The sequence below is a fragment of the Peromyscus maniculatus genome, chromosome 18, assembly GCF_049852395.1.
Source record: "Peromyscus maniculatus bairdii isolate BWxNUB_F1_BW_parent chromosome 18, HU_Pman_BW_mat_3.1, whole genome shotgun sequence".
Taxonomy (NCBI): Eukaryota; Metazoa; Chordata; class Mammalia; order Rodentia; family Cricetidae; genus Peromyscus; species Peromyscus maniculatus.
The window spans coordinates 6,173,561-6,191,641 of NC_134869.1; the positions used below are offsets into that span (position 1 = coordinate 6,173,561).

An 18,081-nucleotide genomic window follows, 5' to 3' on the forward strand; every position below is an offset into this window, starting at 1 on the left:
ACTTTCCTTCAGTGCCAATACTATTCCACACTGGCAACTCTCCTTATTTATCCTATGCTTCTAGAATCTACCACAGGTTCGGGTGTCTGCTGTAAGCAGTGTCCTCTCAGGCCCTTTCTGCAGGTGTTTTGAATCTCTGACATGGTCATCAGCTCTCCATGAGCCCATCAATCTTGGATTGGCAGTCAAGACACCAAGGCAGAAAAATCTCAGCAAAATCCCAAATATCTGGGCTCTAGCCAGATAGCAAGCAAGGGTAGTTTCTATTCCTTCAACCTATTGTATGTTAATTCTCCTATTAACCTGATCACCTTGTATCCATAGTCAGGAGTCAGAGAATGGTAAATGTTGATTCTTATTACATAATCGAGTAACAAGACAATGGGATGAAATGCTACTATCACTCCTGGAAGGGACAAAAGATTTCTCATCTCAATGAACTTCCTATACAAGATAATCTCTCATAACCACACCCCAGAGAAAAACATGATCTAGATAAGTCCTCAAATATGGGCCTGGAGGAGTCTCCCTTGGCTGATTTTAGATCTTATCAAATTGAAAAATCAATATTAACTGTCACACAAAATTAATAAAATTTGCTGTGTAGATAGAAAATTTTCCTTTTTAAAGTGATATCTCAAATACAAATGAGGCATATTTAAGGCCAAAGTATGTAAAACCTTTTGAATAAGGACTTACTCCTTTCCCAGATGTGAGCAGCAATTGTCTGAGGATTGCAGGACAGAATTATGAACCTCATGTAGCGTAAGGAACAGTGCAGAACTCTTCTGACCCATGTTTTTACCTCATTAAAACAGAATCACACCCAAACATCCTCAGGAACAGAACTATGATCTTGTTTCCAAAGAGAAGGAGACAGAAAGACACCGAGAAGAGAGACACACAGAGAGAAACTCCCTAAGAACCCATTGAAATGGATCTTAGAAAGGCACACACTGTCACATGGCTTTCTATCAATTAAGTGTGGCTCTCCCTCACAAGACTACACTTTCCCAAACTTATTTCTACTAATATCTGTGCTAAATCCATACGAAAAATTTCTTTTTACCCAGGTATCATCACATGAGGCAGAGGCAGGTGGACCTCTTCAAGTTCCAGGCCTAGCCCATCTACTACATAGTGAATTCCAGGCCAGACAAGGTTAGAATGTGAGACTGTCTCAAAACAGACTCACTCCAAAATTCTCTGTTTCATAAACTTTAGGGCTGTGAAAATGGTTCAACACATGAAGTGCTCACTTTGCAACCATCCCTTTACTTGTGTATTACAAATACAGTTTCAAGAGTGCATGCCTATAATCCAGTGTTTTTAAGGCAAGAGAAAAGGCACACAAGAGAAATCCTGCAAGCCTATTTACATGAGATAGCAAACTAGAGACCCCATCTCAAACATGCTGAGGGGAAGGGACCAGCACTCCAAATTGTTCTCTGACACCCAAACCATGACACATCTGCACACCTTTCCACAAATAAATGAGCACATACATACAAACAATCATAAGTAAATAGAAAATAAAATTAAAATTGGACAATGTGGCAAATAACTTTTATTCCAATACCTGTACAGCAGAGGCAGAGTTCTTTGAGTTTGGGGCCAATCTTGCCTACATTCTGAATTCAGTAACATCTAGAGATACATAGAGAAACCCTGTCTCAAAATAAAATTCCAACTCTGATTTGTTTTGACTCACCCTGAAAACATTTTCCAATATGCACTCAAGGGTCCCAGCTTAACCACTGCAGAGGTCCTCAGGTTAAGGACAATATCTCAAATTCATTTTAGGTGTGAGCCATTGATCCCTGAAAAATCATTTTCATAAATAAATATATTTGAGTATGTTAGCAGAGTCAGGTAGATCTCCTTGAATATGGTCTACATAGTGCTCACGTGTGCATGAGCACACACACACACACACACACACACACACACACACACACACACGTAGTTGAATATAATCTTACTTTGTTGTTTGAGACAAGGTCCCATTAGAAAATTCCAGCTAGTCTAAAACTCACACTGTATAGTTTAATGAATAATACGTATTGAAAATATGGAATATATAAAACAGATATAAAATAATATATATTGAACATTAGACAAATTTGCCATGTGGTGATGATACATGTCTTTAATCCAGGCACTCAGGAGGCAGAGGCAGGCAGATCTCTGTGAGTTCAAGGCCAGCCTGGTCTAGAGTGAGTTCCAGGATATCCAGGACTGTTTCACAGAGAAACCCTCTCAAAAAACAAACAAACAAAAAATTCCAATAAACATTTTATTCTATATCATTGACTCATTATTCAAAATATGACAGTTTCCTATATAAGAGGGAGCTTCCAAACAATCGTCTAACGCTGACTTGTCAATCTATAGGAAGAGCAGCAATTTATAATATCAACAAGCTCCATAATTTTGATAATAGCAAATATAACTAGATTTTTAAATACAAAATTAATAATGCTTCAAAATATAGTTATGAGTGTGTTTAGCTTATAACATTTCCAGTTTTACCAAGGAGCTTACCTATGAATATCACCCATGCTGTCTCTGGAACATTCCAAGACTCTTGCAGTACCTGAAGTCTCAGAAGGCATTGGGGCCACCCTGGAAGGCTCTGTAAAGCGGCTGGGCACCAGGAAGTATTTGGAAGGCTTTTGGACTCAAAGAAAGGTCTGTAGAGTGCTTTGGGACTAAAGAATCAGAAGGTAACCTGGTGGCAAGAAGGTCCTGAATAAGACTAGTTGTATACCTGCCTCACTTTTCCTCCATCAGGTTCTCACCTATATGACCATGGCCAGCTATTCCTGTGATGTTTTCAGCTTCCTGCTATCCCAAACAGATACAGTAGCAGCACTATGACCTCCACCTATCTGGGTTTCATCAGAAGCTTTGGTTGGACTCCTTTTTCAGCTAGATCCAGTTTCCTGGAGTTTCCAGGGACTAGTTCGAGGGCTGCAAATGATCAAGGCAGGTGACACTCCATGAACACCCCACTCAGCTTCACAGATATTTGAGATAGGCAAGGCAAGAACTGGGTTGGTGCACAGGGCCTGTGAGCTTGTGCATCCCTGCCTCCCTGCCTCCCTGCCTCCCTGCCTCCCTGCCTCCCTGCCTCCCTGCCTCCCTGCCTCCCTGCCTCCCTGCCTCCCTGCCTCCCTGGGCCAAGCCTGCCAATCACTTGGGAAAAACATCTTCTCCCTGAGGCAAACCCAACAGCAATCATCAAATGCACCTCCAGGCAAGTCCTTCACAGACACACCCATAAAACATGCTCACAAATATTCACTATCTCTGGAAATGCCCTTCCAGACATCATTTTTAGCCTGACTTGGAGAACCTGGGAATCCTGTGGTGACCTCAGATTTGAGGAAAGAGGTCCAGTGTGGAGTGATTGGAAGCTAAACTGGAGAGCTCCTTTAAGATCAAGGCCTGAGGAGACAGCATGGCAGCCCATCCACTACAACCACAGGGCTCTGGAAGAGGAGACCTGGACCTCCAGAGCTACATTCATACAGGAGCTGGGAAGCCAAAGACACTGCTAACAAAATAGACAGGCCCTGAACCATGCAAGAAGATATCATGTGGAAGAGAAAACATGGCCAGTACACATACTAACACAGAAGGTGTGAGGGGATCTAATGAGACCCTCTCCCTAGATCAAATACTACAGGAAACTACAGACTATTGAGGGGGAGAATTGTTTTTCCCAGGGATGAGTCCCCTAGTTGGTTATTCAAAACAAAGTGGTCTGCCCTGTAATCATATAAATAGAAGAAACAGCAAATGGACCCAGTAGCTCATATTTATTTATGTGCACAGACATATAAAGATATATGCCATAGTAATAGCAAAAGATAACAACCAGTTTCAGATGTAGTAAGTGTGGACATGTAGCAAGCTTTCTTTTGAGCCACTTTTCAGAATTCTCTTCTCTGCTTATCCTTCCTATACTTCCTGCCTGGCTACTGGACAATCAGCATTTTATTTGTACAGAGTGATATTCACAGCACTTCCCATTTTCTTTTTTTTTTTAAAGGAAGGTTTTAACTTTCACATAGTAAAATTACAGATAACAAAACAATTATCAAGCAAGAATTACAGTTCTAATATCTAGTCTGTTTATAAAAACTAGTCTATTTGTGTTTGGCAAAATTTAGAAGATATCCTATCTGTCTTATATTTGTGAGTTCAAGGATTTATATCTAACTTACCTCTTATCATAACTAAGTAAAATTATAACTATCTAGTTTTCAACTCCATCAAAGACCTCAGAAGGATATAAAATTACCTGAGAAACGGGAGAAGGATGCAAGCAACTTTCAAGAGTCTTGCAGTGTAGACAGAGATTGCTGGCAGCCTGGAGAGTCATCCAAAGTTCCCCTGTAAAGTTGGCGCATCTGTCTTCAGCCCACAGGCCTAGAGTCTCTCAGCCACTTCTCTCTGTGTCCTGTAAAATGTCTGGCAGTTTCCTCTGTGAAGCAGGAACCTGAAGGACCATTTTGCCAAGCAAAGTTCAGTGGTTACCTTGCTACAGGAACTGCATATCCAGTCAATCAAGCAGTCCAGGTACAACAGTTTCTTTCCCAAATGGCTATTTTTGCCAAGGTGAAGATAAACTCCATATAGAGTGTCTTTGATGCCCATCTTCGTCTCTGAAGTAAATCGGTGCTACCAAGAGCTGACATGTCTCATTGTCCAGAAAGTCTACATTTTTAAAAACATTTTAAATGCCATATTCTACAGGTCTTTGAAATATTTGAAAATTATCTATCTATTTGAATCATATCTATGTATACCTAGAAAACTTAACATGACTATAAGTTTGACTATCATGGAAGATTAATTATTAATATATTTCTTAATTATCCATTACAATTTTAAATGAGCTGTACAAACATACCTTAAACAAGAGTAAAAATATACACACAGTATAACAAAATTAACTTTAAATTTGTATCAATAAACTAAAATCCATAGCAATGTAAAACATTTTTAAACAAGTTGTTGCTCTTTAAAAGGAGGATCAACAATATAACCTTTTATCCTATCGTATATATATCACATATATCTGTATCAGCTGGTTAATCCTGGGAACAAACATTTATATCTTATCATACTAATTTCTAACTGGCATGGTTAGCATATTACTTATCTTTCAGGTATTTGTGATGCAGTCCTCTCTTACCTAAATTATACTTTGTGAATTAATGTCTCCTAAGGACTGTAAAGACCTTGTACCATCAATTCTGTTACCATTGATTCTACTCTTCTACATCACAGTTTAACATGGGAGTGCAACTCTACGAAGAAAATACTGTATACAAGGTGCTAGAAGTAATTCCAGTTGGATCCTAAACCTTAATGTTAAATGTTCAAAGTGTAGAACTTCTGGAAGATAAGGGAGGGACCAGGCCTCTTTGAATTTGGCAAATATGTGTTCCATAGAAACAACACAAGCATGGTGGTGCCAGTACTTCACAGTGATGTCACCGAGGACATTTCAAAGCACAGTCCCTCTCCCAATGCTCTGCAGCAGCAGACTGAAGTTATTCAGAAGCTGCCAGCCAGCCCCAAGAATTGCAAAGACTATGCAGGACCATGCAGGACCACAAAGATCCACACTGTCGCATGCAGGATGAGCGGGATCATGCTGGACAATGCAGAATCATGCAGGAACATGCAGAACTCTGCATCTGACCACTTCGTTCCACCCAGCAAGTGGAGGACCCACCACACTGTCTCCCATGACTCAACAGCATGCCCCTCACTCACCATATCTTGCTTTTCAGCTCAGCCTTGCCCTCTGCTCAGCTTCCTGCAGCAATACTACCAGAACAGCAAACAAAACTACTGGTGACAGAGTCTCTCAAAGACAATTCTGAAGCTGGCAGCTGGAAGGACCCTACACACCTTCTGACTAGCAGGTCACCTGTAGGCCTGATTGGCTAGTGAGACCTGAATGACAAGAGCACCCCTATATGGTTAAACTGTGCTTAAAGACATAGCACAATGATTCCTGATCCTACTTTCCATTGCAGACCCAGAACTTTTGTGAACCAGCAGAGATTTGCATTTCAATACCATGTGCCCCTGGCTCTAATAACAGACCATGTGATCTTCCTGATCTCCACAGGCACTTCCCCTTCATCCTCCTGGACACAATGTGGCTAACATGTGTACTAGTCCCACATAGTATAGTATTATTCCTAAAATTCAGAGCAAACTGTTGGCAAAAGAATAATAATAAAGAGTAGTCTTCATGGATAGGTGAATATTTAGAGAATAATGGAACTAGGGAGAATGTGTTTATGAACACTATTGTTAGTCAGCACATATCCCTCAGTGGGCAGGTGAAAAAAACTGCATTATTCAAGGTTCTTTACATTATCAGAACTGGTAGAATGAATCTCTCCCTGTAGGAAGAAAGTGGAACTATTAGAATGTTGTACAAGCTGTGTCCATCTTTAATCTGAAGTGCTCTTAACTAGTAAGGTGTTTTTCTACCCTAAGTTTTCTATTCTTGATCATGTTTCCTATCCAAGGCAGCCTAGTCAGGGGCACAAACCTGGTGCTGACAAAAAAGTAGAATTTTCTTCCATTTGAGAGAATAAGGCAGAGATGAGCTCCCTAATTATTTGTCCAATACAACATGATCAGCCAACTATCCATATAGGTACAACCAACAAACCTGGATGCAACAAGTTGTGTTCATGTATTTCAGCATACTTATTCACCCATAATTAAAAAGTAAGAATTTAGAAGGGGTTTGGGAAGGGATGGAATGAAGAGATAAAAGGGAAAAGGAATGTAATATCTTTTAATTAACAATTTAGGAAAATAAACTTTAAATAAAAAGAGGGGCTGGAGAGATGGCTCAGCAATTAAGAGCACTGGGTGTTGTTACAGAGGACCTGTGTTCCATTTCTAGAACCCACGTGGTAGCTAACCCTTTTCTGTAACTTCAGTTTCAGACATCTCCTGCCTTCTTCTGACCCCTGTAAGCACTGTACAATGATGCATGCATGCAAAACACTCACATAATTTAATTTTTTTTAATGTGAGAAAGAGGGAAGAATGAAATTTTCTACAGTGATATCACAGCCCAGAGACAGACAGCAGCCAGGATATCCCTATGTTCTTGCATGGAAGGAGCTTTTCACTTCCACCGAGTCAGCCTGTTAAGAGGCAAAAGCTGCTTCATTCTGAGGTTAATATAGTTCATCGTAACCACTCATCTAAGAGCAGAGTGTACAGTGATATAAAATGTCTTTTCCTTGAAGTCCTCTGTATTTTTGTTCTCTCTCTTTTCCATCTGTGGCAATGGCATTGGTACAGTTATCCTTTAGACTGAACAACAAGATTGACAGGTTGCATAGTTTCCAAAGCAATATTTTTTCCACTGTGTCATTTATTAATTTTCAGCTAAGACCTTGTGGTACAAGATGAACCTGCCAAGGGATTTCTTTCCATCATTTTTATAATTTACATAAGTTTCTGCATGACATTGCACTAAGAATATCCCTAAATATCTCTGCTTTTACATTCTGATTATGATCAGAAGTGGTTTTCTTTACCTGCCTGTTTAGGAATAGGGAGAATTCTACATGAACATGTTCAGACTTCCTAAGTAAAATCCACATACTTCCTTTGTTTAGGAAAAGCATGCTTTCCCTGCCTCCTGCAGGTAAGAAATTTTTCTCATTTCTTCTTTGTTGGCTATTGTGATGGCTATTCTTGGTAGTCAAACTGACTATTTCTGAAATTAACTAAAACCCAAAGAGTTGATATACCTGTGAGAGATTATTTTTACTGTTTTGAAATTAAAGACCCATCTTTAATTTGGGTCATTTGAGGGGAAATCCAAAATTAGCTGCTTGCTGGTTGTGTACACCTTTAACTCAAGCACTCAGGAGGCAGAAACAGTTGGACTTTCCTGAGTTTGAGGCTCTCCTGGTCTACAGAATGAATTCCAGGGTGACACAGATAAACCCTGTCTTGAAAACACACACACACACAAAAAAAAAAAATCAAAGGTTAAGATCCACCTTTAATCTGGATTGTACCTCTGGAAGCTGCCTACATATATAAAGTATATTGAAGGAGGAAGCTCTGTCTCTCTCTTTGGCTCCTTGCCCTAGCACCAAGTTCATTCCTTTACTAGCATTAGAGCCTACTTCCTTGGTATTTTGGTGTATAGTTAAGACCAGCTAAAATATTTAGCCTCATGAACTGAACAAGTACTGTACTCTTCAAATTTTCATTGGTAGGCAGCCATTGTTAAACTTCCTGAACACAGCTTGTAAGACATTCTATGAAATCAACTTTCTACATACATGGAGAGATTCATTTTCCCAGTCCTGATCATGTAAAGAACCTTGAATAATACAGTTGATTTTTTTTCATCTGCCCACTGAGTAAGATGTTCTGGTTAACAATGGTGCTCATAACCACATTCTTCCTAGCTCCATTAGTCTCTAAGTATTCAACTTTCCATGAAGACTACTCTTTATTAGTATTTAATTTGCCTACAGTTTGCTCTGAATTTCAGAAATTAAACTCCTGAAGCAATAGAGCCCTCATTCAGTTTTCTGATGGGAGAAAGAGCTATTATCAAGTTTGTGGTCTAGCCATTTTATACTTAAACGAAAGTACATCTGTGAGTTCGAGGCCCGCCTGGTCTATAAATCGAGTACCAGGACAGCCAGAGCTGTTAGAGAAACTGTCTGAAAAAGAAAACAAAGGATTAAATAGGTAGAAGAATGAACAAGAAGCATCTGACCCTCTTTTCCCAGTCTGTTTACATTTCTTTTGATGTTTTCATCATCAATCCTCTATGCGTTTCTCTTAACTGATTGAGAGCAAACTTTGTTTTTTTTTTTTTAAAAAAAAGATTTATTTATTTATTATGAGGACACCAGATCTCATTACAGGTGGCTATGAGCCACCATGTGGTTGTTGGGAATTGAACTCAGAACCTCTGGAAGAGCAGTCAGTGTTCTTAATCACTGAGTCATCTCTCCTGCCCTAAGAGCAAACTTTCTTCTGTTAATGCTTCTGTGTATACTTCTTGAAAACAGACATGACAGACACCAGCACAACCTTCAGGACTGTGAGCATTAATCTAATCCCATTTTGTCTTCACAGTTTCTTTTTCTTGTTTCTTTCTCTCTTTCTTTCTTTCTTTCTTTCTTTCTTTCTTTCTTTCTTTCTTTCTTTCTTTCTTTCTTTCTTTCTTTCTTTTCTTTCTTTCTCTCTTTCTCTCACTCCCTTTCTCTCTCTCTTTCCTTCCTTCCTTCCTTCCTTCCTTCCTTCCTTCCTTCCTTCCTTCCTTCCTTCCTTCCTTTTTGAGACAAGATCTCACTATGTAGCTCAAGCTGGCCTCCAACTCACAGACATCCACCTGTTTCTGCCTTCCAAGTGCTAGGATCAAAGGCATGAGACACCTCACCTGGTAGCATTCCTTTTTTTTTTTTTGACTCCCTCCCTTCCTCTTTCCTTCAATTTATTTATTTGTTTGTTTATTTATTTATTTATTTATTTATTGAAACAGACTATGAAGCCAAGACTGGCCTCAGGTTTGAAATCTCTGGCCTCACTACCCCCTCTCCTCCCAGATGCTGGGCTTATAGGAATGTGCCACTGTATTTAGAATTACTAATTTTTTCTTGCAGTTTTATTTGACCTTAATATATTTCATTAAGGGTTGTAGTCTTTGAGAAGTAGCTTGAAGGACTTTGTTTCTCTGTGTGGATATACCTCCAATTTAATACAGAGTTCTCAGTTAGTTCAATTAGATTTACATTTTTAGGCAAATGACTTGCGATGATTTAGTTTTGGTTTTGGTGCTTTGAGACAGAGTCTCATGTTGTTCAGGCTAGCCTTGAACTGCCAAAATGCTGGCATTACCAATGTGTGCCTCACCCCTGACTCAATGACTTGGGTTTTTTGGAATAATTTTAGGGCTATACAAAGTGTTATAAACAAAACAGAGCTGACTTCCTATGTGCCCTTCCCCCAGCGTCCTCCATTATCAGTATCTCTCTACCATAGAATAATTACCAAAACTAAAAAGTTAACCACAAGATAATCCTGTCAACAAACTCCAGTCCTCATGTCAATCAAACAGATTCCCCATTAACATCACCTTGTTCTGTACCAGGGTGCAAGTCAGTACTGCACATGGCATTTAGAGACCTCAGCTTCTTAGTTCCTCCAGCCTGTGACAGTCTCTGGGTTTTTCCTTGTGTCTTGTGACCTTGACACTTTCAGAGGGTGCTGATGAGTGTCTTTCCTGTTGGGTTTGTTGCTTCCTCGTGATTTAGGGAAGATTCTACATTCTGAGCAGGAATGCTGCAGAGGGAATGTGCTCTTTTCAATGTGTCGGGGAGACAAGGCTGTCTCTGCTACAGATACTGTTTTTTTCGGTCATTGGTAAGTATCTTGCAGGAAGTTGTTTGAAAAACTGCTGCCCATCAAATTTGGCACCCACATGTGGGTCTTGGTGCAGTAATTATTGCTGTAATTTTTATTTTCCCTTTTAAATTTTTGAGAGAGTGTCTCATGTGGCCCAGTCTGCTTAGAATTCCCAGTAGCCAAGGATGACCTTGAGCTTCTGTTCCTTCTGCCTCTGTCTCCCAAGTGCTAGGATTACAGGCGTGGACCACCACGGCCAGTTTATAAGGAGCTGAGAATGTTAATTCAGGGCTTCACACTAGACAAGCACTCTGTTAATTGAGCTATTGCTGAGCCCCCTTTTCTGTTTCCCTTTCCTGTAGTGCTGGACTTGTGGATCCTATCTTATGGGGAGCTATTAAAATACTGCTCCTTTAGGAGTCTTTTTTTCTTAGTAAAGTAGCAATAAATGAAAATGTTTTATAGACATTTTCCAGATTATCCAAAGGTAGAGGATTGTATCATGTGTTATGTGATCCTGGAGTAGTCGTCCTCCATTTTCAATAGTTTTATTTGGACAAGTTTGATTTTACATATTCTGCAAACCGTCTCATTTTGTTTTTCCTGTGAATGGGTGTTTTACATGCATATATGAATGTGTAGCACATGAATGCCTGGTGACCACAGAGGCCAGAAGACGGTCTTGGATCCCCTGGAACTGGAGTTACAGGTAGTTGTGAGCCTCCATAAGAATGCTGGGAACCAAAGCCAGGTTCTTGACAAGAATAGCCAGTGCTCTTAGTGGCTGAGCCATCTCTCCACCCCTTTTTGTCTAGTTTTAAAATCAGAGCTTAGATATTTTATTTTACACTTAAGTTCTTAATACAGCATGGTGGGATTGTTGTTGCTGTTTTTAATTGAAAATTTAGGGAATGTCCTGTTTCACGGGAGAACTGACACGTGCTGGTTTGGGGAAGTGAATTGTTCAAGAATAAAGACAGCAACAGTGACCAATGCAGCCCCATCAACATAGGCCAACTAATGTTTCAGTGTGGATTTCATTAGACTCAGTTATGTGTAGGCAAACAATGCATAAGGATTACACTGAGCTTCATCCATCCTTCCGCCTTCCTGGATGCACAAGGTGCCCTTCGTTCTTTGCTTCACTCAGTCCCTTCAGGCTCCCTCCCTGAGGGACAGCAACAGCAGGTGTCCTGGAAGGGCAGCCTGGAGCAGAGGCCTGAGCTCTTAAAGCTTTGTGGCCTCTCAGTAAGCACCATATACCTGACACACCAACCGAGTCCTGACTCAGTTCCCAACAGCAGTGAGAGCCAATGGTACTGTGGGAAGAGTGCTAGCTGTGGCAGGCCGGCCTGTGCTCACTCCAGTGGTTTTGTGCTGGCTAATGACCATGTCACCTTCTTAGGTGTAGAGAGACCCTTGCCTGACCATCCCTGGGAAAAGGAGGAACCAGTGGTTTGGGGGACAAGTGAGGCCATCAAGTGCCACCTCAGTGACATGCTGCAGCAGCTGACCAGGGTCAATGCCTCCAAGCCCTCAGAGCGAAGGCTGGTGCGGCAAGGTGAGTCCTGTAGGGAGCTTCCCATCTGGAGAAGGCAGGGTATCTCAGTCAGCAAGCAGAGCCCCCCATTTCCTGGAGATCAAAATCCAGATGAGTTAGCCTGACACCCAAGGCCCTCCTGGTGTGCCTTCTGCCTGCTTCTGCCCCATCTCACTCTGTAGGTGACTGATAGGTCACCTCTGCACAGCTGCATCTTCTGTCTCCTTTCTGCCAGGGAATTAATCCCTTGGTTCTCAAGAGACTCAGGTCAGCTCCATCCTCAGGGTTTTGTGCCCACCGTCACCACCCTGACTCCCACTGCCAGCACTTCCTAACCTGACTTAATTCTCCCTAACATTTCTTCCCGACACGTTCATGTATCTGCAGTTGGGACTCGTGTGCACTGAGGTGGTTCCAGCGTTGCAGGAATGGTTGGGTCTGCTCAGTTTCTTCAGCACTTTAATCTGAGGCACTAGGCTTTCCACCAGCCCTGATGTTAATGACTTTGATTACTCTTCATCCCTCTGGTCGGTATGTGGGTCCTTCTAGAAGCCTAGGGTTTTCTTTTCCTATCCACACCTACCACAGTTCCTGAGACACAGTAAAGGGGCCCACTTAACGAATTGGGACTTGACGTCCTGGGCTGCAATTTGGGTGTCTGGGTTTGTGCTGTCACAGCCCTCCACAGGCTTCATGGGGTGCCCCGCCCCCCAGCTCTGGGCAGGATTATCTGAGAAGACAGAAGAAGGGACTGGCCTAACAAGTGCTCTGTTTCTATCCCAGAGGAGGCTGAGGATCCTGCATGTATCCCCATCTTCTGGGTCATCCAGTGGGTAGACCAATCAATGAAGTATGGACTTTGTAGATGTCTCCAGAATGTGCGATGGGCAGGGGATGGTGCTGCCATAGTAGCCTTTGAGTGAACAAGTGAGTGATGTCCGTAATTGTGTGGCTGTGTTACCAAGAATTGTTAGGGCCTAATACATTCAAGCACTCTACTACTGAGCTATTTCCAGCCTTTGTCCACCTCCTCCTGCCTTTCTAAGACAGCCCCCCCGCCCCGCCATTAGGGTATCAGCTCTGTGACAACAGCACAGGGGCACTCTTTAATGACTCAACATGCCTTGTCCTCTACAATGATGGTGACAGCCTCCAGTACATAGACCATGATGGAATGGAGTCTTACCCCACCATGAGCTCCCACCCTGACTCCTTGATGAAGAAGGTGGGAACTGGCTGCTGTAAGAGGGTGTGGCAGGGTATGGGGTCTGCCTCAGGGTCAGGCTCTCATTCTGCAATCCCTGCCTTAACTTTCCAACCAGATCACTCTCCTCCAGCATTTCCGAAGTTACATGAATGAACACCTGCAGAAGGCAGGGGCCACCATGACAGCAGGGGCCAACACCACAGCCCGGGAAGGTGATGAGCTGGCCTGCTGTGGGATGTTCTGTATGTCCTGTGGGAGCCCTTCTTGGGTTCTTTGAGGCGTTACCCAGCAGGTCCGTATAGAGGATGATTAGGACCATGGGCCTGAGTGCAGGTGTTTGAGATGGTCTGCACTTGGCTGTGCTGGGGGATGGTCTGTATGCTCTGATTGGTTAATAAATAAAACCTGATCGGCCGTGGCTAGGCAGGAAAGATAGGTGGGACTAACAGAGAGGAGATATAAAAGGACAGAAAGGCAGAAGGAGACGCTGCAGCCGCCGCAATGACCAGAGAGGCTGCAGCCGCTGCCATGACCAGCAGCATGTGAAGACGCCAGTAAGCCACCAGCCACATGGCAAGGTATAGATGTATGGAAATGGACCAATTTAAGATAAAAGCACAGTTAGCAAGATAAGGACAGTTAGCAGGAAGCCTGCCACGGCCATGCAGTTTGTAAGCAAATTAAGTCTCTGTGTTTACTTGGTTGGGTCTGATAGGCTGTGGGACTGGCGGGTGACAGAGATTTGTCCTGACTGTGGGCAAGGCGAAAAAATCAAGCTACATTGGCCTGGCTGCCCTACCTGAAAAAATGGCTCCGCACAAGCTGCACCATCGTCCTGCACCTCAGCAATGGCACTATACAGATTAATTTCTTCAAGGTGTGCAGGGGCCTGTACTTGAGGTGGCTGGGTGGGGTGGAAGTGCTGTCCCTTTCACCAGGTGGGGGGCCTTCCTCCCCTTTGCCTCAACCTCAGGCCCCAGCTGAGCTTTTCACTCACTCCCTTCTTCCCTCCAAGGACCACACCAAATTTATCCTGTGCCCCATGATGGCAGCTGGGACCTCCATCAACAAGAACCGGGACTTCCACACATACAGCCTGAGCCTTCTGGAGGAATATGGCTGCTGCGAGGAACTGGGCAGACAGCTATGCTATGCCCACACCATGATAGACAGGATGCTGAGCTCAAAGTCTCCCAGCAGCAGACTGGAGGACAACACGTAGGCTTCTGTCCTTTGGGCTGGTGCTCCTTCACTCTGCAAGCTCTGCCTGGGACTGCGTTGCTGGGCTTCCGGGACTGCTGTTCAGTGCCCGTGGCCTTGGGGCTGGGTGGGGAAGGGGTTGCTGTGTGAGTTATTTCTGTATATGTTTGGATCTGAGTTTATAACCTCTTCCCCTGCCCTCAGTCTAATGTGTAACTTGTATAGATATATTTCTATTGGATTTGACTGTTCTTTCCTTGGCTTTATATTTATTCAATATATGTGCATATCTTTTCTTATCCTGTGTTTTTGTGAGTACCCAGAACCCAGAGTATTCCTCTGTTCCAACAGCCTCAGGCTGCTAAACTGCTGTTCAATATTTTGATGCTCCCTAGACAAGGTTGAGCCATAACCTTAACTCCTTGGTCCACCTTTGGGGCACCTGGTTGTCTCAGATCTTTGACATCTGGCAGGACCTCCCAGCATCCAAAGTTGGTGACTAGTAGGGCAGGAAGAAGCTCTCAGAAGCACAGGTTCTCAGGGCATGGTGAGTGTGTAGCAGCAGCCTTGGGAAGCGGTGTGTGAAGTAAGGGATGTAGCCAGCAGGGACTTGGCCCAGAGCCTGGTGTACTTCAGTTGGGAGCTTCCTGTAGTGGTGCTTCTGGCGATGGACAGGACAAGAACACTGACTCAGTTATGGCAGGCCATCCCTGATCCATGTCCCACCCAGGCTCTAGAACACAATTTATTCTTCATGACATGGAGCAGGTCTTACACTGATAATCCTTTTAGGACTGGAACATCTTCAGAGATGTGGGTGGAGAAATGGGCTGTAGGGATAACCCTCTGTGTCCCTTCTCTCAGGAAGAGGCCCCTCCAAGCCTGCTCATCTATTCCCAGGGGATAAACCACTCCTGCTTTCCCAAGGCAGACTCCATCAGGGCTGATCTGCAGCTGAGAGGACATTAGAAAATGTCTGGAGGCATTTTGGCTGGCTTGCCTTGGGAAGAAAGTACCTCTATCAACCTGTGAGGCCAGGGATGCTGCTAAGCATGCCACAGTATAACATGGCATAGGATACAGGGCACCACCCACCCTTTCCCTGACAGTTTTCTCTTCTGAATCAGTACTGCCAAGGTTGAGAAACCATGACTTAGAAAAGGATTTTGTTGACATGGGGTCTTACTCCCTAGTTTAGGCCGGCCTTGAATTCTCTCCTTCCCACTTCCTGAGGGCCAGGGTTACAAGCATCATGCCGGGTTTAGAAAAGGACTCATTAACCTTCACTATGCTTCACATGATTGTAACTGGATAGGTAGCCTGTAATTGTGGCACTCAAGAAGGTGAGGCAGGAGGATCCTGTGTTCAAGCTACACAGAAAAAAAAAAGGTGCTGGTTCTCATCTGTTCTGACCTAATGAGCTAGGTAGGATACAGTGTCAGTGTTTACCTAAAGTTAAGAATGTGGGGAAGTGAACTAACATCACAGCAGTACAAAGGACAAAGCAGCACCTTCTGATCCTCCTGCCTCTGCTTCTCATGTTCTGAAGTACAGACATGCACCACCACGTGAGGTTCTGTGCAGTGCTGGGAATAAACCCAGGGCATCATTTACACTAGGCAAGAACACTACCAAGAGGATTACTTTCCCAGTTGGGCTGTGGCACACCCATTTAATACCAGTACTTAGGAAGCAGAGGCAGGGGTATCTCTGGATTTGAGGCCAGCCTGGTCTATAGAGTGAATTCCATGGCAACCAAGACTATAGAGAAGCCCTTTTTCAAAAAACCAAATGTCTCAGAAAATGATTATGAAATACAAAGAAAACTTCAGAACTAAGCTTCTACACTGAAGTCACTCAATTCCAACAAGTTTATGTATAATTTCACTAGATTTTTATAAAACTTGAGAGAAAATTGTCAGATATTCATACATACAAGCACTTGCAGATTGGAAATACTCAGTTTGCGACCCATAGGCTTCACATCCCTGAAAGACACCCAGTCATCAAACACTCTAAAATTGCTCTGTAGGCTGGGCTAACAATCTGAATACAGGTTCTCACATGTTTTGGAGGGAGGCTATTGCCAAGTGGTAGTGACACATGCCTTTAATCCGACATTCAGAAAATGGAGATGGTTACACTGGCATTTGTGTTAAGGGTACAGTCATGGAAGCTATGTGCTTAGCTTTAGAAAATTGCCCCAGGATTCCCTAGCAGATTGAGAATGCAGCCAACAGGGTGTTGGCAGCCTCCAGCCTCAGGTTTCCTGGCTATAGGAAAGTCACAAGGTTGGAGGCTGACTTAGCCATCTCATCCAGGAAACAGGAACCCCTCTGATCTGCCCTTGATGGGATACTGTTGCTGTGCTAGACACCAGGGTGGGATGGCAGCTGACATTGCTGCCATCAGCTGGCAGGTGCCAAGGATTCTGCACGTCTTGTGGCAGACACAGATGTCCATACCCAGTCTATGCTAACATCAGATGCCTAAGCAGAGTGGGCAGATTGCAAGAGGTGACACCCTGACCCTTGCTCCCTCATGCATCCCTGTCCTCAGGAGCATTCTCAGACCCACCTGGGCATCCAGGATGGCATTCTGCTCCTGGTCTTTCTGCTGGAGCAGCAGCTGGTGCTGCATCTCTGGCACCCATCCTGTAGCCTCTCCTCACAGCACATGACTGCCGATTCCTTCTCATCCTTCTCCAGCAGAATCATGTTCTCTTCCACCTGTGGGTGCAAGACCAACTCAGGTGGGGTGGGGAGATGACAGAAGACACACTGGTGCTCATGAGGTCCAGCTAAGCTACCCACACAAACAGCAGGGTTAGCAGCATCTGCTACTCCATCATGTCCATGGTCTGCTGCAGATCTTGCAGTGTCCAGCGGTTCAGTTCTCAGTAAACCACGTTCACCTGGTTCTTCTGGGTATGGCAGAACCCCCAACCTCTGTGTACTTCATAGGTTCAAATGGAGATAGTGTCAGAGGGGTTGGGGGTGGAGCCAGGACTATACTTGCCTGGAAATTGTATGGGTGTCCCCTACCCCACTCAGTATATGAACACTCACCTGAGCAGGTCTCATGGGCACCACAGTCCTGGCCTCTGTCCTAGAGGAGGACTGAATGCCTCTGACCTGAAGCCTTAGGTGCTGGGAGTCAGAACTACCCACCGCCCAATACCTCTGTACTTACCTGTCTCTTCTTGTGAAGGACTTGGAGTTGGCTTTCTTTGACATTGTCCTGTCTAGCTGGGGAGCCTCCCTGAACATGCTTTTGTCTAAAATAGACCATTTTATTTATTTAAAAAAGAGTCTTTCACTTGGTTTTTGGAGATGTAGTCCAGGTTGGCCTAAGACTTAATAATCCTCCTCCTGCCCCAGCTTGGGGGTTCAGGCTTGTGCCACCATAAGTGACCAAGAACATAACAGGTGCCTCTTGACTCATGACTCAGACTGTCACAAGAGTAAGATGTCACCCTCAACCCCAGCACCCAGGCCCTCATGCCCTTTATGACAGAGGCACTGTCTAGGACCTGTACCTGCTGCTGTCACTCTGCCTGGGACCTGTGCTTGCTACCTCCATCCTGCCTGGGACCTGCACCTGCTGATGCCACCTCATCTGAGACTCACACCTGCTGCTTTCATCCCACCTGGGACCCACACCTGTTACCACCACCCAGTCTGTGACTGCACAGTGAGAA

General features: G+C 43.8%; 1 protein-coding gene across 9 annotated transcripts in view; it reads right to left on the reverse strand.

Annotated features, from left to right (window-relative positions):
• LOC143269268 (uncharacterized) overlaps window positions 1-18,081 on the reverse strand; it is a 47,108-nt gene extending 29,027 nt beyond the window's left edge. Inside the window, exons 1-4 of one of the 9 annotated variants that reach the window (XM_076554378.1) lie at window positions 17,574-18,079; window positions 17,195-17,336; window positions 16,959-17,110; window positions 3,810-4,725 (exon numbers count right to left, since the gene is read on the reverse strand). In XM_076554378.1, coding sequence (XP_076410493.1) covers window positions 4,710-4,725; window positions 16,959-17,110; window positions 17,195-17,336; window positions 17,574-17,650 — 387 coding nt within the window. In that variant the 5' untranslated portion in view covers window positions 17,651-18,079 and the 3' untranslated portion in view covers window positions 3,810-4,709. Of the gene's footprint in view, window positions 1-1,711; window positions 1,821-3,809; window positions 4,726-11,948; window positions 12,068-13,752; window positions 15,043-16,252; window positions 16,370-16,958; window positions 17,111-17,194; window positions 17,337-17,573 lie in introns of those variants that run through there. The other 8 variants (XM_076554377.1, XM_076554373.1, XM_076554374.1 and 5 more) reach the window with 8 other exon arrangements.